We start from the raw sequence: 19687 nt of genomic DNA on the forward strand, positions 1-19687 counted from the left end.
ACAAGCCACTCTGGAGGAATTTCAGAAGGCCATGACAACATTCCAGGGTTAATCAGAATCTATAGTGAAACCTTTGTTTCTCCCAGGTGAGAGTCAATGGAAGATTATAGGTTTAAGACCCTATTTCCATAATGTGACTACTGCGGGGTGAGGAAGACCTTTAACAACCATCAGCACATTTCAGAGGAAACCACAGCTTGCTAAAAGTGAGATGGACTTGAAAGGTAATTTACCCCAAATTCCTCATATTAGAGAGAGGTAACTGAGCCCAAAAAGAATGATATGATATTCCAGAACTTTCTACCTCACTAAAACTGCAATGCACACCAAAGAAGCATTTAACTGGGCTTTAGAACAAACTCAAAATCAGGATGGCATCAGCTTTGGTAAAACTAAACTCATTGCCTTTGAGTCAATTCCAACTCATAGTGACCCTATAGGACAGGGTAGAACTGTCCCATAGGGTTTCCAAGGCTGTTATCTTTACGGAAGCAGGCTGGCACATCTTTCTCCCACAGAATGGTAGGTGGGCTCAAACTGCTGACCTTTCGGTTAGCAGTTGAGTGCTTAACTAACGCTCCAGTAGCACTTATGAATTATTATAAAAGTCAGTGTCCTACCCTCCATCAGTCATCCAGAAAATACTGACTACAACTTGATATCTAGAATCTAGGTTACTCCAGGAGAAACTATGGCATCTGCACCACTCTTTTTCAGCAACAGCATGGTGTGATGGAGAAGTAGTAGATTAAGACCCATGTGGCCTGGGTTCTGGTCTTGGCTTGCCCTTGCTTAGCTCTATGACCCTGGAGCAAGTCTCTTAACCACTCTGGCCCTCAGCTTGCAAATTTGTAAAATGACAGGGTAGAACTAGGTTCTTTGGAAGGTCCCTTCCAGATCTAACATGGTATTTGATTTCATAGATGAGGTGATGGTGGTATTTAGTGGGAGTACAGAAAACCCAACAATGGGCAGGATGTGGTGGAGAACCCAAGCAAGCATTTCTCATAAGCTTTCCTACCCGGTATAAATTTTCACTTATTGTCCCAATGTTTCTGTTGTTAAGTTAAACAAAATATTGCAATTCATTTATTCAAGAAATGTCACCATTGACTAAATAGCACTCCCCATGTTTTCTCTAGAAACAGCTCTTTAAAGGTTAACTAGTAAAACAGGATCAGATTTCTCTCCATTTCCCCACTGTGTTTTATTGATTCCTATTGAAAAAAGACGGTGTGGGCTAAGAAGGAATGTATGCTCAGGTTTTGGCAGCAGATGGGAGTAGGATGTACAGAATTTAGAGTGGACTGGAAGAGATGGAGACCTTGTTAACTTCCCACCACCAACTGCAAAATCAAATGCAACAGCAACATTCATTCTTAAAGGAGTTTGCAATTTCTCCAAAGCAATACAAAAAAAAAAAAAAGGTCTCTACTCTGGCTGCCCAGTCTCCCTCATTCTCACCTCTGGCTCCATGTTTACTCTGTACAACAGGAACCAGAAGAAATGTTTTTTTTTTTTTTTTTATTGTATCATATACATCAGAGCATATGTATTTTTTTTTTTTTTTCAGCCTCCTTAGGCTGGTGTTTTACGGAAAAACCATACCAACTGGGAAGGAAAAATTAATTCAAGTTCTCCTGTGAAGATTCACATCTGAGGGAAACAGAGGAATCTCAGCAGTAATTTTGATTTCTCCCTCAAATGGCAGAGAAATGAAGAGTGATTGCACCAAGCCGACCTCTCCTTCCATTTCTGCATGCTAGGAAAGTAGAGGTTCCCCTGCTCCTCACTTTAAATCTCATCACAGAGATTGGCCTCTGAGAATAGCCTGGTCATGAGATCTCTATCTCATCCTAAAATGTGACCTATTTGTAAATTCAGGACTGGACTCTGGTGACCCCAGAACTGGATAACTTGCTTCACTCATTTCTAATTCTCGGTACAGCTTTTACCATGCCTGGTTCCAAATGCCCCCTGTCCTTATAAAGAGAAACATATTTTCATCACACAGCCAAAAGTACTCCCTTTCAAAAGTCTTGTCTCACCAAATTTCAGAACCCATGATTTTAATGTAGATTATAAAATATGTGGAATACCAGAGGAAGAGTCAAAACAATTGCTGGCTAGTACACAGAGAATGTGCTTCCTAGCACTTGCCCAGGGAAGTACAATCACCAATTTGAAAAAAGAAAAGAAATATATACCAATATGCGCTTTTCTTTTTCCAATTTGCAAAGACAGTAACCATCTCCACGTGGGGCATTTGCTAATGAGGAATTATCACTGGAGCCGTCCAAATGTCTGCACTGCTGACTCCCCCCTTGCCTACTATTCATCCCTGGGCACCAATTAAACTATTAATTTGGGAGTGACACTTCCCCAGCCCCATTCACAGACTGAGCCGGGGGAATTGTGAAATCATGGAGTTAAGTGTGGGAATAATACAGTCCCGTGAACAAAGTTTAATGGGCAGGAGATTCTAACCATCATTTCTATAACACTATCTATAGGGCAGGAAGAAGGCGTCATACCTAACCTATGAGTAAGTTGAGGTCTTGAGGATTTACAATCAGCACCTCAAATGAATCTAAAATTCACAAACAGAAATAGAATATTAAATATTTGCTAGGTACTTTTGGGACTCTCCTTCTCCCCTCTTGGCTTCCTTTCACTGTAAAGTTTTTGGACTCCCCAACAGAAGCTTCACATTGTTTCCATCATCTTCTAATCCCAGATTGTGCCAATTCTTGGTTGACATCAGATTTGGGGTATTAGTCTCTTCTCCTTTGCTCCTCCTAGCACTCCCCAACCTTGCAACATCAATGGCCCATTTGCTTACGGAGAAAAGAAGAGCCAAAGAAGGGAAAATCATGTGGTGAGACTGGATGATTCAGCCAAAAGTGACAGAGAGGGGTCTGGACATCGGGCTTGCCGCCACTCCAATCACCAGCCTTCCTCTGCCTCCAAGGTTGCGTCTACACTCACAGAACCAGACACGACCTGAGTGTCATTCCAACCAGAGCTTATAGTCAAATTAGTCAATAGCATCTGTCTACTTGGCAGACTGGTACAATGACAGAACCCTGGAAATAATTGATTTGTTTTTATTTTGTATGCTTACTCCACCAGCTGCCATGAATACAAACCATGACAGAGCCAGCCTTGAGCAAAATTGGGAAACAGGCAACATTTTCAATTCACCCCTCTTTTCAGCACCACTTTCTCTCTCTCTTAGATGAGGCAACTGAGCCCCCAAAAAGGACATAACTGAGGTAACTGAGCCCATCAGAGACTTCCTGATACCTACGCTAAGTTGCATCTCAGCAGGGCCCTAGTCTACTTTTGAACTGTCAAGGTCCATAAGAGAATGCTTCTGGTATAAATAGCTGATCAAGACTTAAAACATTTCTACTTCCCTCAGAGTTAAGAGATCTCTTAAGATTGTCAAGACTTGAAGAAAATGATTCCCAATGGTGGAATTTCAGACATTGTGATAAGTCACTGGGGAGCCTTTATTTTGAAACAAGCCCGTTCCATGGAGGTGGAGGCCAAACCCAATTCTTCCTAAGGCTGATTTTACCTGTTGTTAGCTTTTGATTGAAAGCTGCCACCCAATCGATTCTCAGAATGTCTTCCACTAAGGAAATCTCAGACAAGGTGATATTTTAACCAAAGCTATTTTTAGGATAATCTTAGCCATGCTTCAATAAACCCCAAATGAGACCAAGTCTATGGCCTTTTTTTCTTTTCCTCTATGACCCCATGAGAACAAACAGTTGAAAAGACAAATACTTCACCATGTCCCCTCCCCCGAAAGCAAACGTGTTGTCCACCAAGCCAACCATCATCAGCCAGGGGAGCCAGAATTCTCTTCAGGGGGTTCTTCTTCCCTCTTATTTCGTGGACAAATCATTCTGGGGAAAGGAAGTTAGGCAACAAATCTAGGGAACAATTGAACAGCTATAATTCTTTCCTTGCTTACAAGAAACTGGGCAGAAACAAAAACAAATTCAGCGTTAATTTGCTAAACTGCTTTGGGAACGAAGATAATCAAATGAGTAGAAAAGCAATACATATTTCATTTCCATAGTGCCTTTCCCAGCAGCAAGAGAGAACACTTCCCATCACCCCGGAGCATTAAAAGGAAACCCTCTGCTAAAAATAAAAGACAGGAGCCAGAAAATAAATAAATGCTTTAGCCTGCAGCCCCTAGCAAAAGAAAGGAAGGAGCCTTTCATTTCATAAATTTATCAGAAGAGAGGTGAACCAAAGAACCCATACAACTGAGCAGAGGACGAAGAGGTCTGGCAGGGCACAGAAGCCTAATCCAGGTGCAGGAAGAGGGGAAAGGATTGGTATTTCAAATCTGAACTCCAAATAATTAAACCATGGTAAGAATTGGTAAATCGGCAGCAAAGAGGGTTCCAGAGAATAATGAAGCATGAAGCACAATGACAGATCATAGAGATGGAAAGATCTTATTACCAAGACCAGACTCAGAGACTGATTACAGCAGGGATGAAATGCCAAGGTACTGAGCTGTGCTCTTGGCTGTGTGGTCCTGGCCTAGGGCGCAGAAGCCTAACGACCTAGCCCCAGCTCTACCCTTAACCGAGTGTATAACCAGGAAAAAAACATTTTTACACCTGAGTCCCTGCAACCTCAAAATGCAGAGCAGTCACTTTTCCCAGAAATTCTCTGGGAACACTTAAAACAACAGAAGTGAAGAGCAATGGAAAAATTGCTTTCCTTCCTACCACATCCCTCCATTCCTCTATGTACAGTGAATTCCCCCTACGTGTCTGTCAGTTTGCCGTACTGTGGGGGCTTGGGTGTTTCTGTGATACTGGAAGCTATGCCACCGGTATTCAGATACCGGCAGGGTCACCCATGGAGGACAGGTTTCAGCTGAACTTCCAGGCTAAGACAGACGAGGAAGAAGGACCTGGCAGTCTACTCCTGAAAACCACTAGGCAGTGAAAACCTTATGAATAGCAGTGGAACATTGTCTGATATAGTGCTGGAAGATGAGCCCCCCAGGCTGGAAGGCAGTCAAAAGATGACTGGGGAAGAGCTCCCTCCTCAAAGTAGAGTCGACCTTAATGACGTGGATGGAGTAAAGGTTCTGGCACCTTCATTTGCTGATTTGGCACGATTCAAAATGAGAAGAAACAGCTGCAAACATCCATTAATAATCGGAACCTGGAATGTACGAAGTATGAATCTAGGAAAATTGGAAATTGTCAAAAATGAAATGGAACATATAAACATTGATATCCTAGGCATTAGTGAGCTGAGATGGACTGGTACTGGCCATTTTGAATCAGACAATCATATAGTCTACTATGCTGGGAATGACAACTTGAAGAGGAATGGTGTTGCAGTCATTGTCAAAAAGAATGTTTCAAGGTCTATCCTGAAGTACAACCCTGTCCGTGATAGGATAATACCCATACGCCTACAAGGAAGACCAGTTAATATGACTATTATTCAAATTTACGCACCAACCACTAGGGCCAAAGATGAAGAAATAGAAGATTTTTCATCAGCTGTTACAGTCTGAAATTGATCGAACGTGCAATCAAGATGCATTGATAATTACTGGCAAATGGAATGCAAAAGTTGGAAACAAAGAAGAAGGATCAGTAGTTGGAAAACATAGCCTTGGGGATAGAAACACTGCTGGAGATCGAATGATAGAATTTTGCAAGACCAACGACTTCTTCATTGCAAATACCTTCTTTCACCAACATAAACGGCGACTATACACATGGACCTCACCAGATGGAACACACAGAAATCAAATTGACTACATCTGTGGAAAGAGACGATGGAAAAGCTCAATATCATCAGTGAGAACAAGGCCAGGGGCCAACTGTGGAACAGACCATCAATTGCTCACATGCGAGGCCAAGCTGAAACTGAAGAAAATCAGAGCAAGTCCACGAGAGCCAAAATATGACCTTAAGTATATCCCACCTGAATTTAGAGACCATCTCAAGAATAGATTTGACGCATTGAACACTAGTGACCACAGACCAGATGAGTTGTGGAATGACAACAAGGATATCAACTATGAAAAAAGCAAGAGGTCACTGAAAAGACAGGAAAGAAAAGACCAAGATGGATGTCAGAGGAGGCTCTGAAACTTGCCCTTGAGCATCGAGCAGCTAAAGCAAAAGGAAGAATTGATGAAGTAAAAGAGCTGAACAGAAAATTTCAAAGGGCCTCTCGAGAAGACAAAGTAATGTATTATAATGACATGTGCAAAGAGCTGGAGATGGAAAACCAAAAGGGAAGAACGCGATCAGCGTTTCTCAAGCTGAAAGAACTGAAGAAAAATTCAAGCCTCGAGTTGCAATAGCAAGGGATTCCATGGGGAAAATGTTAAACGACGCAGGAAGCATCAAAAGAAGATGGAAGGAATACACAGAGTCGTTATACCAAAAAGAATTAGTTGATATTCAACCATTTCAAGAGGTGGCATATGATCAGGAACCGGTGGTACTGAAGGAAGAAGTCCAAGCTGCTCTGAAGGCATTGGCAAAAAACAAGGCTCCAGGAATTGATGGAATATCAATTGAGATGTTTCAACAAACAGATGCAGCGCCAGAGGTGCTCGCTCGTCTATGCCAAGAAATATGGAAGACAGCTTCCTGGCCAACTGATTGGAAGAGATCCATATTTATGTCTATTCCCAAGAAAGGTGATCCAACCGAACGTGGAAATTATAGAACAATATCATTAATATCACACGCAAGCAAAATTTTGCTGAAGATCATTCAAAAACAGCTGCAGCAGTATATCGACAGGGAACTGCCAGAAATTCAGGCTGGTTTCAGAAGAGAACGTGGAACCAGGGATATCACTGTTGATGTCAGATGAATCCTGGCTGAAAGCGGAGAGTACCAGAAGGATGTTTACCTGTGTTTTATTGGCTATGCAAAGGCATCCGACTGTGGATCATAACAAACTATGGATAACACTGCAAAGAGTGGGAATTCCAGAACACTTAATTGTGCTCATGAGGAACCTTTACATGGATCAAGAGGCAGTTGTTCAGACAGAACAAGGGGATACTGATTGGTTTAAAGTCAGGAAAGGTGTGCGTCAGGGTTGTATTCTTTCACCATACCTATTCAATCTGTATGCTGAGCAAATAATCTGAGAAGCTGGACTATATGAAGAAGAACGGGGCATCAGGATCATTAACAACTTGCATTATGCAGATGACAGAACCTTGCTTGCTGAAAGTGAAGAGGACTTGAAGCACTTACTAATGAAGATCAAAGACCACAGCCTTCAGTATGGATTGCATCCCAACATAAAGAAAACAAAAATCCTCACAACTGGACCAATGAGCAACATCATGATAAACAGAGAAAAGATTGAAGTTGTCAAGGATTTCATTTTACTTGGATCCACAATCAACAGCCATGGAAGCAACAGTCAAGAAATCAAAAGACACATTGCATTGGGCAAATCTGCTGCAAAGGACCTCTAGAAAGTGTTGAAGAGCCAAGACGTCACCCTGAAGATTAAGGTGCACCTGACCCAAGCCATGGTATTTTCAATCGCACCATATGCATGTGAAAGCTGGACAATTATTAAGGAAGACTGAAGAAGAGTTGATGCCTTTAAATTGTGGTGTTGGTGAAGAATATTGAATACACCATGGACTGCCAAAAGAACGAACAAATCTGTCTTCGACGAAGTGCGGTCAGAATGCTCCTTAGAGGCAAGGATGGCGAGACTGTGTCTTACATACTTTGGACACTTTGTCAGGAGGGATCAGTCCCTGGAAAAGGACATGATGCTTGGCAGAGTACAGGGTCAGCGGAAAAGAGGAAAACCCTCAATGAGGTGGATTGACACAGTGGCTGCAATGAGCTCAAGCATAACAGCGATTGTAAGGATGACGCAGGACCCGGCAGTGTTTCGTTCTGTTGTGCATAGGGTTGCTATGAGTTGGAACCAACTCAATGTCACCCAACAACAACAACAACAGTGAATTCTTCAGGACAGTGGAAGATAACCCAGAAATCAACTGTATTTGCCTTAATGAGCCAGGCTGTATCTCAGGCAGGGGACCTACCTTTTCAAGAATGCTTTTCAGAGGTTGAAGACACCTTTTGTATTCACAAGCACAGGGATGGTATTGGGAGGGGGTATGATGAGGCCAACCAGCAAGGGCCGATCAGCCTGAGGTAAAGTTAACCCTGCATACCACCAAAACTATGAATTTGCAAATAGATAGTGTGAGTTAGTTGGTTATAGCCAACTGTTGATTTGTCTGTCCCCTGGGTTATTTGTGTAGACTTTGCTTTAGGAAACAGTAACCTGGAGAAAAGAGGCTACACAGAGACAATGAAGGTGAGTAAACTAGTATGCATATATCTAAGTCTGCCAGTCTCTATTCATGGGTCCTGTGCCATTCCAAGGCACATAAGCATTTTTTTTTTGATTACTCAGCATTATGCATTGAATTGTGTCCCCTCTCTCCCAAAGTATGTGTTGTAAATCCTAATCCCTATACTTATGGATGTAACACTTTTTGGGAATATGCTTTTCTCTGTTATGTTAATAAGGCTGTATCAGTGTAGGGTATATCTTAAGTCAATTACTTTCAAGATACATAAGGAGCAGATTAAGCACAAAAGCAAGCAATCGCAGATGCGGGAAGATTGATGCCAGGTGGAGGTCACCAAGAAACTGAGGAACGGAAGCCAAAAGAGACAAGATTTATTCCCCAGAGCGAACAGGGAGAGTCTTCCCCTAGAGCCGGCACCCTGAATTTGGTCTTCTAGCCTCCTAAACTGTGAAAAAGTACATTTCTGTTCCTTAAAGCCACCCACTTGTGGTATTTCAGTTATAGCAGAACTAAGAGACTAAGACATTCAGTTTTTACAATAATCTAACCTTCTTCTTTACCCAAGTATGATTAACAAAACATGGCAAGCATGATAATTATAAAATTACTTGAATATGTATGTGGATTTTTATGATAAATATACAAGGGTTGGAGACCGAACTCCCACCACTATCCATAATAATGCCCTAATAGTAAATACATTTAAAGCAAGAAGTAAATTCTCAGCTTAGGGGTCATTGCCTTGAATAGAGAATCATACAAGAATATAATGTGCCTGTTCATTATTTTTCCCTGCCTTAGGTTTTATCTGTCATGCTTAGCTTGCCTTAAGTAAATAGGAAAATGCATATTCATGAAGGGAAGAGAGAGGAAGAAGAGGAAGGGAAGGATGAGGAGAAAATCTGGGGATAATGCTACTTTTTACAATATTTATGTTTTGCTTAAAACCTAATACGCCTTTGAATACCAAAATCATTGAAAAAGTGAGATAATTTAAAACACTAGTTTTAAAAATTAATGCACATTAACCTTTTCCAAAAGATTGTCTTACATAAAGTGAAATGCACACACACCACACACACACACTACATACATTACACACACACACACACACACATATATCCATATTTTACTAGGCCAAGATTGTAAGACAATTAACTCTCAATGATCCAGCATTACGAAAAGAATCAGATACTTCAATAATAAAAACTTTTCCTATTTTTGGATTTTTATATAATTTTACGATTTTCTAAAAAACAAATTGATATTACGGATGAAATTTCACTTGGGTCAATCCATAACAACTCCAGTTGAGCCATAGAGAAGGTGGCTCTGACGAAAGGAAAAGAATAAAGGAAATGAGCCTGGAATAAGATCTAGACAGGGATCATTAACGAAGTAGACACGGTAGATCTGGATAATGGCGAGCTGAGAGGACACTGTGGTAGAGGGCTGCTGAGATAATCCACCTGCAGAGAAAGGGGAATTTCGGTGTGAAGTCCTTGCTCTTGGAATCACTCATAAATTTTTCTTGCATGCAAATTCCTCACATGCCCCTTGTGGCCCAAGCTGCTTAGTGAGTTGAAACTATGTAGACTATAGGATATGAGCACCTGCAGTTAGGTATAGCGCCAGTGTCTATGCACAGGTTCTCCTGTCCCAGGCAAACATATTGTGGTGGATTTGATCACCTGCTAGTATTCATGTCATTGTGTAATTCCCTTTCCTTGAGTGTGGGTGGCACCAGTGATTTACTTCTAACCAATAGAATATGGCAAAGTTGATGAGATGTCCTTTCGGTGATTATGTCACATAGCATCGTATGATTTTCTTGCTGAGAGACTCTTGCTGACTGTGAAGAAGCAAGCTGCCACTTGTGCTATGGAACGGTCTACATGGCAAGGAACTGAGGGTAGCCTCTGACAGCCAGCAAGAGCTGAGATCCTCAGTCTGTCAGCCTGCAAGAAACTGAATGCTGCCAGCAACCACATGAACTTGGACGGGGACCTTCGCCAGTGAGCCTTCAGATGAGAACCCAGCCCTGGCCTACACCTATTGTAACCTTAAAGAAGTTCCAGCTAAGCCTTTCCTAGACTCCTGACCCACAGAAGCTGTGAGATAATAAATGTAAGCTTGTTTAGCTGCTAAATTTGTAGTAATATTGTTACAGAGCAATAGAAAACTAATACGGACATAAACCAGGCTATCAAAATTACAGCTTTTCTTCATGGTTTACCCATACTCCTAATCTCAAGGAGATTTTTTTCCTCTTATTTTCTCTTTTCTGAAAAAAGAAAGATTCTTTTTGTCTGGGATAGGACCCTATAGGAGCTGGGTCAAAACTTCTCTTTTGTTAATGACCCCAAACCTAGAGATTCTGCTCCTATTATTGTTCTAATCAAGATACTCCATTTCCTGAACTTCTCTACGAGTCTAAAGTATCTTTACAGCTCCACCTTTTATCACCTCCATCAAACACCATCAGCTCCCCATATTCCTTGGAGCCCACATCTATATTTTTTAATTTCATGGTTTACTCAAAATAAACATGCCCATTTATACGAACATATCTAAACCATAGGTGTTCTTCAATTAATCTAGGTCAAGTTAATCTCTTGCCACCCCAATCCAAACATAGTTTGGGGAAGGGAGGTAGGATTTCTCAGACAGTAGTGGAATAGTAGACATGGGTGTATTTCTGAAATACTTTGCCAACATACAATGGAAACTCTTTTTTTTTTTTTACTAAAAACAAATTACCTGGATTTTGGTCGTTGTTTTGCTTCTCTCAGGGTGAATTTGGATGCTCTGAGTTTCAATTTCCTCAACTGAAAAATGATTCCTGGCACATTGTAGGCATTCAGTAAATTTTTTTTTTTAATGTTAGTCTCTTTACACACACACACATACACACACACACCATATAGAGTAATTAGTTTTACAAATCAATTTACACTAAGTTTTTCAGAAACCTTTCCTCCACTTGAAGTAAAATACATCAATGTGTGTACAATGTGTACGCATTAGAAAAAAATATTCATTGTATTAGATCTAAATCGCTATAAAATCAACTCTAAATTGTCTATAATAATGAAGAGGATTACAGCATGATTATATACAGTGAATGAGAAAGAATGAGATTGAGAACAACAAAGAGAGAAGAAATAACTAGGTTTTCACATAGATATTTGCTGTAAAAGATTAATATCCCATTCAATTTTATACTAGAATACTTGGCCTTAATAAGCTATAGTTTAAGGTAAACCTCAGAACCAACTACAATTTTATATTTATGAGTATCTATTTCTTTTTTTCCATCTCAATCAGAATGTGTATTCATATTGAATAAGCTAATGAGGTACTTCTACATGATGTTTGCCCTGTTCTTAAAATGAGTTTAAAACACTAAAAGAAGACAATATGCATTTCCAGTTGCCTCTATGGGGGCTATCTATTTAGAAGTTATAGTGAAAAGTGTTCTTAGTATTCAAGCCAAGAAATAAAAGGAAATCCTATCTTGAACATACAAGACAGAAAAGGAGTTTCTTCTTGGTTATTTGACAAGACATTCTCTGCCTATCAACCAGTTGCCTTTGAGTTCCAAATCTACCCTTCATTTCCCTTTTAGTGAACTAGAATTGGGCCCTGCAAACATTTCTCATTTGCCAACTACCACGACAGCAAGTTTTATCAGTTGACGGCACTGAAGAGATACTGCAGGAGGAAGGGTCTTCTTTTCTTGGCTTCTGTGTACTTTCTTCCCTTTGCTTCTGATATACTCGATGTTCAGCAGTGTCTGAGACAACCAGTGGTGCCCACTCCTGGGAAGTTTCAATGTCTATCCACATATGGCTTCCCAACTAGTTCTACTAGCACCAGCACCTTAGCTGGTTTCTCAGCAAGCCTCAAATATTTCCCAACGAGCAACTTACGAGTAAGTTTTAGTGGCATTCCAGTGGGCAGTATCTCATTGAGTTTCACCAGTACCCTAGTGAGTGACCTGCTAGAAAGTTTTAGTAGCACTCCAAAGATATCCTTCCAGCAAGCCCTGATAATGCTGCAGCAGGCATCTTCCTAATGAGCTTTGTTCAGTGCCCCAGTGAGCAGTTTTTGGCTTGCCAGCCCCAGCCTGTGAGACCTCAGCAATCTTCTTTGCCATCCAGTTTGCCAGAGTTCCATCCTGTCCAAACCAAATCAAGAAATCCATTGCTGTCAAGTTGATTTTGGCTCATAGCGACCCTATAGGACAGAACAGAACTGCCCCATAGGGTTTCCAAGGAGTGCCTGGTAGATTCAAACTGTTGACCTTTTGGTTAGCAGCAGTAGCTCTTAATCACTACACCACCAGGGTTTCCCCATCCTCTCCAGTGAGATCTAAATCCCAACTTTGGGTGGGGAGTCTCTTCCACATTTGTTTCTTCCTTGAATGAATACTCTTCCCTCAGCCCTAGAAATAATGATTTCTCCCTTTATCAACCATTCTTCTATTTTTAAGGTTCTTTTTACTCTTTCGAAGTTAATTCTCTGTTACTAGTTAAAAAATTATTTATATTAAACTTTCTCTGTTCTAATTGCTTTGTCCTGATTGGGCCCTGACTGAGAAAGAACTGTATCTGCGAATGGTACTAGGAGATAGACTACAAGATATGATTTGGGGATTGGTTTGGTTGTGCCTTTGGGCCTAAGGACAGTGCTGAGCTCCTGCCCATGGGAAATGGGATGCTAATAACCCACTGCATACAGTGGCATCACAATCAATCAGACTATCCCTTTTCATCGATGGTAATAAAGTGGCAACTGATGCCAGTGCCTTGTGAGTTCAAGTAGCCGCTGTATTTGACCATGAGTACCCTGCACAGCACTGGCTGATCCTGTCATAGGAGCAAGACAAGGACACAGGAGCCGCGAAAAGGAGCCCCTTCCTTCTGGAATGTCTCTTCAGAACCTTACCTGACAAAAGTTAACATTGTGCCAGATGGCAAAGGATAAATGCTAATAGAATCTAGCTCTAGTACAGAGAGTAAAAAGCAGGGTAATGAAGGGTGGATTTGGAGATGGGAAGCAACAAATTGTTAACTGGCACACCTAAAATGAGGATGATTTAAAAAACGGGTGGAGAATGGTATGGAAACTAGCATGGATGGTGCTCCCACTAGGTGTTGGACTATGCTACAAGCTCCACATGTATTATTCTGTTAATCTCACAAGAATACTATGAGGCAATTTCTTTCTGCTTTCCACTTACATACCAACCATATATAAAACTACGAAAATGCTTATTAACACTGAAAACTAAGACTGACAGCCAGAACCTGTGAGGATTTCCTCCTGACTGCGAAATGTATTGGAGTTAAATTGAGAAACATCACTGGAAGCCAAAGCATGCACTTTTTGTTTTCTGAAAAAAAGCAAGTAAGGAATTGAGCCATCCTAAAAGAAGAGAGGGAAACCGGTCATGCTCTCTTAATTCCCTGGCTCTAATAAAGACCAGAAACTGGCCACTGCTTTTCAGGGGTCAGAGACCTGTTCTCCATCCATCATTTCCCATCAGTAACACCCTTTCTTTACTCATTTAAGACTTCAGGTTTTGGTGGGGTAGGGGGGCTGAATGAGGTGGGAAACTACTGGCAAAGACTGTTGTATCCTGAAAGATAAATGTCACAAAGGTAAAAATGCTACAGAGTCCTAAAGGACCCTAAAGGCTTGAGGATTGTAAGATGTGTTTCTAGAATAAAAGCTTAAAGTAGTTTCACACGATGAAATCCTCCTGTCTTTGTAAACAGTACAGTGAAGTCATATGCCCTGGGCTCATTGGCAGTGAAGCTATAGAAAGGTTAAAAATAAAAGAAAGGCAAATATTTATCAAACAAATACAGACAAAAGGAAAGCAGAGGTGGGAATTTTAACTTCAGAAAAAGTAGAACCCAAAGCCAAAAGCATTTAAAGGGGTAAAATGGCCGGCAGAAGAGATGATGCTAATTAAGTTAAAACTGCTATGAACATTCATATACCTGATTATCTAACATCAAACTATAAACAGCAAAATCTGTTTGAAATAAAAGGAAAAACTGAAAGAAGCACAGTTATTTGGAAGAATTACATAGCATTTTTGACCTTTTATAGAGTAGGTAGGTGGAAAAATAAATATGAGGGTAAGTGCAAATGATATAAAGACAGGAAAAGTTTTGACCATTCTCAGCCCAAGTTCTGGAAAAAACTTGGTACTAGGAGATAGACTACAAGATATGGGTCTCCTATGGATATAGCACCATGCAGAGTCAGAGAAGTTGCAATTGCTTTTCCATTGTACTCACATAACTGGAAGAACAAACTTCCAGTGCAGGAGAAACCGCATGCCCATATTCCTATCGATAAATTCTTCTAGACTTGACCTTGTGAATTCTCGAAGTAGAGAACTGAGTGGCATGATTATCAGCAAGTTAATTCATTCACTTAAGCGAATCAACGTAGTGCCTGGGTTATATCTCAGACACATTCCAGGTTCTGCCACATTTATCAAAAATATGGTTTCCACTTCCCAAAGCCTTCAACAAAATCCTGGGTTGGTTGAAGGTCTTCTGGATCCCCCAACTCATGAGATGTTATGTTAGGTTGTGCAGGACCTTTCCCTAAAGTGGTTAGAGCTGAACATAGCCGTAGAGTAAAAATGTATTGAGCTCCTATTGAGTATTGTTATCCAAAACCAGGAAAACTAAGGTTGGTTTTCAATATCCTAGGCGTTCCTTAGTAGACTAAGCCCAAAGGGCCATAAACGGGGTAGCCAACATAATAGAAGGGGAAACAAGACTAAGACTTAGATTAAAGTCAAAGGGCCTAGGACAAAGATCATGAACGTCAGTATTGAGCCATATTTAGGCTCATTGGCCTTCAGATGAGAGTCCTGCAAGGCAGTCAGGCTGGTTTAAAGGTGTAGTGTTGTAGGAGGCACAGGCCACTCTACATAAGTGGTTAAACACAAAATGGATAACAAATCTTCCACTTCCAGGCATCTGTCAGCTCTCCTCTGCCCATGCAAGTATTGCCGAAATTCAGGTCATAAGGGGTAAGAAGGAGGTAGCCAGAAATCCCTCTCACCATGCCCAGAATTTGAGGGTTTGATATTATGATGTCTCTACATACACAACTGTGATTGATACAAGGCTACAAAAGACACCTGACTCATCCATTCTTTGAGAGTGCACAGGGGTCCAGATTTTAAATCTGTTTGCAACAAAAAATATATGGCATCTGTCAGGGTTTCTGTGTATCAAAATTTACTACATTGCACTGATTTGCTGGCTGAGAAGGAAAAGCCAATTTGCATGGCTCCTGTCAGTCACATGTGGTTTGGAAATGCTTACACATTCCAGATACACTCTGTGTAAACTGGAGAATCATATCCTATTTCTACTGGTTTGCATGCATGCATATAAAACTTGTTTTTCCCACAGAGCCACATGAAAATAAGTGAAGAACTAGCAGCAGTGATCACAATTAATCAACTTCTTTGTCAAAACTTCACAGTTGTGATGGTGAAGGGAATTCTTGCCCCTCAGGTCTAGAGAGACTGCAACTTCTACTTTTTTCTGGTTTGCTTGTTCAGTTCTGTTCCTTAGAGCATTTAGAGGTAATGCCTCTGACTTTCAGCCAACACGCAGTTTCTGAGCACCTACTATGTGCCAGGCCCTCTGCTAGGCTCAGAGAGAAACTGAGCAGAATTCCCAGTGTACGGAGCTCAGAATTTAGTGAGAAAGTATAACACTTAACTAATAGTTATTGCCCAAGGTGATAGCTGCTTTTGTAGAGTTTTTGGAATATGTACCATGTCCTATGGAAACAGGGATAGAATTTGCAGAAAGCTTTACAGAAGGCGAATTCTGATGGTGAAGTCTGAGTTGTGAAGACAGGCTGGAAGGCATTCAAGAAAGTGGGAACATTACGTGCAAAGACATGAAGCTCATCAAGAACACATATTTCAGAGACCTGAAAGAAATTCTGTATAGGTAGAGCCAGTAGGGAAAGTAATTTGAAAATACATGAGAGGCAATAATTTTAGTAAACAATGTTATTTTAATAGTCTATATTCTTGTGTTAATATTTAAACAGTTTGCTCATAAGAATACTTAAGAGTTGCAGATGACACTGTCCTTTATCCAGACTCCCTCACTGTTTTTCCCTGCCTAGCACTCAGAACAATACTTGGCACAGAGTTAGTGCTCAATAAATAAAAACTACCATTACTGTAAGGAGCCCTGGTAGAGCAATGGTTAAGTGCTCAGCTGCTAACCAAAAGGTAGGTGGTTCAAACCCACCAGGGGCTCTGTAGGGGAAAAGACCTGGCGTGATCTGCTTCCGTAAAAATTACAGCCTAGGAAATCCTATGGGGCAGTTCTCTGTCATATATGGCCGCTAAGAGTCAGAACTGACTCAGCAGCAGATGATAACAACACCATTACTGTATGTGGGAGTTTGCCTCTAAGATGGCCTCCAATGATTCATGCCCTTGTGCAATCTCCTCCCCTGTTGTGGACTGAGCTTATTGACTCACTTCTGATGAACAGAATGTGACACACATGATGGCTGTCACATCCAACATTAGGTTATAAAAAGACTGTGGCTTCTCTCTTAGGTGATCTCTCATGCGCTCACCCTCTTTGGCTCTCTTTCTCTCTTGGGTTACTACCTTCCACGTCATAAGGACATTTAGGTAGCTCATGGAGAGGCCCATGTGGTGACGAATTGAGCCACACCTACATGAGCACACTCACTGCCAGCACCACGTGAGGAAGCTTGGACACAGATCTTCTGAGACCTGCCAATAGCCATGTGAATGAGATTGGAAGTGAGTTTGCCAGCTTCACTCAAGCCTTGAGGTAACCGCAGCCCCAGCCAACAGCTTGACTACAGCCTCACGAGAGACCCTACTCCAGAGGCCCCCAGCTGAGCTGCATCCAAATTCTTCACACACAGAAACTATGAAATAACGTTTGTTGTTTTAAACTCCTAAATCCTGAGGTAATTTGTTGCACAGTAATAGGTAACAAATACACTACATGGTCTAATGCTATCTACTTCCCATCCATAATCAGGGTTGGGTTTCTGGTATACCTGGGATGATCATGGTGGTACTAGAGTTCCTACCTGGTGATGGAGCATTGCTTGGAACTCCAGCCCTTGCAACTAGGATCCTGATTGCCTGAAACCTCATTCCCTGAGGGACAGGCTTTATTATCTACAGTCGCACTCAATTGATTAGACTATGCAGAGAATGATTCCAGCCCAAAAGCAGCAGATAATTGTGTTTGTAATGCTCCCTCCCCTGCCAGGGCTAAGCTTGGGCAAGCCCACACCATGAAGTAGAGTCCCTCTACTGGCTGCTGCTGAGAACCCACTGACCCTGACAAACCCTCTGTCTCACAATCACAGATGTCCACAGAAGGAGATATGTAGCAAATGTATTCCTGATTCCCATGTGCAAGCCTAATTGATTATATGACATGTTTCAGAAACTAATTGTTAAGTTGCTATATACACTGTCCAGGTGGGAGCAAGTAGAACAATATACATTGCTTAGGGAACACAGAGTTTTTGGCAGAGAAATTTTGGCAGTTTATATAACAATGTTGATTTGAAGTCAGTGGTTTTCTATGTGAAAAAGGATTTTAAGACCTTGTAAAGATGTTAAATAATTACATAAAAAATTATGCTCAGCTAAAGAAAGAAGAAAAACATAAAATCCAGTGGGGCTTCCACAAATTGTTCTTTGCTTTTTTTCCTATGTCTTTTTAGTAGTTCCTACACCCATTTTTTCCAGTTAATGATTAAGCATCCACTGTGTAAGCTGGTGTAAGCTGGAATCGACTCGACAGCAATGGGTTTGTTTCTGTTTTTGTTTTTTTGTATGGGTATACACACACTATGTACCAGTATCATAGCAGTATATCACAATCACAACACAACAACAACAAAAAGAAACAAAAAGAAAGGAAGGAAAGAAGGAAAGAAAGAAGGGAGAAGGAAGAACAGAAGGAAGAAAGAAGGAAGGAAAGGGGACTTTGTACCTCTGTCCCTGATAATCTTGTCCCTTGTGCTCGGGTATGCAGTTATTGGGAGCTGCAGGGCTGATGTGGGAGGATGTCCTTAGAGCCACTGCTGAGATGCCCACCATTGGGGATGAGAAATTCAGCAGCATTGAGGTGGTACGGTGGGAGAGGACATTTTGGTGATGGGTCACATTGATAACCAGTGGGTTATGCTGGCATGACAGTTCATAGGTTCCTGAGGAGAAATAAGGAGATGAATAATATTTTCAAGCCATTCATCTAGCACCGTGTTTCCATAGCTAGTATTCATTTTATCTTCTCAATATCTCTGTGATGTAGGCAAAATCCCAGACAATAGAAGATACAGATATCAAGCCGATTCCTAAATTCATTAGGTTGTCCCATAGTGGCCTTAAAGGGATAATTGTCAAACTCACCAAGAGAGTGGTTTCTTCCACTGACATCAGTTAGCTGGAGGGTCACTGTTGGCCGTTGATGCTCCCCAGGGACCAGGCCATCAGACGTTAAGAAAATGAAAATTGCTGTGGCCACTCCCGGTCTATTGAAACACACCTAGGTATAAGTACATATATATATATGTATATATATGAGCTGTTATTTCCATGGGGCTATCAAGGCATGTGAAACACTATGTTTATTCTTCCCAGATACCTCACAGTCATAAAACAACTTCCTTCTTCTTTATAAATGAGAAAAATTTGGAGTAGACACAGAAAAGCATTCAAGGTCACACCAAAAGTCAAGATAAGATGAAAAGAAGATAACTTCTAGCTACTGAGCTTCCCATATTTTTCTGAGACTGCTTACCTCGACTGTCTCTTGCTCACTTGGACTTGTCTTATTTTAAATTTCTCAGAAAGCTCACTCAAAGAGAGCATTGCCAGAGACAATAAACCATCTGCCTAACCATCCAATACCCCCTTATCTCCAAAGTGAGGGAAGTGGACAAGATGATCACCAAGGTAACATCTAGTTCTGAACTATTCCAAGCTCTGCATTGCCATAACTGGTTATCCCTTTTCCTTTTGCTGGCCTCTCTCCTAGAGTTTCATCAGGGCCTTCCATTAGCATATGGACAATATGACACACACACAGAGAGGGAGAGTATTGCAGAATCTGTTGCTTCTGAGATTACAAACTGCCAAGCTGTTTGTACTTATGCAGTTCTCCTGATGTCCAAGTACATACACCCTGTCCATGGCTGAAAAATGAGCTAACACTGAGGCACAGAAAAATGTAATTATTTGTA

At 41.1% G+C, this 19687-nt stretch overlaps 1 protein-coding gene across 1 annotated transcript in view; it reads right to left on the reverse strand.

Annotated features, from left to right (window-relative positions):
* PAPPA2 (pappalysin 2) overlaps positions 1 to 19687 on the reverse strand; it is a 341782-nt gene that overhangs the window by 120836 nt on the left and 201259 nt on the right. The window contains exons 12-13 of the mRNA XM_003410880.4: positions 18855 to 18990; positions 18436 to 18652 (exon numbers count right to left, since the gene is read on the reverse strand). Coding sequence (XP_003410928.2) covers positions 18436 to 18652; positions 18855 to 18990 — 353 coding nt within the window. The remainder of the gene's footprint in view (positions 1 to 18435; positions 18653 to 18854; positions 18991 to 19687) is intronic.

This window comes from Loxodonta africana, chromosome 25 (assembly GCF_030014295.1).
Source record: "Loxodonta africana isolate mLoxAfr1 chromosome 25, mLoxAfr1.hap2, whole genome shotgun sequence".
In the NCBI taxonomy this organism is placed as follows: Eukaryota; Metazoa; Chordata; class Mammalia; order Proboscidea; family Elephantidae; genus Loxodonta; species Loxodonta africana.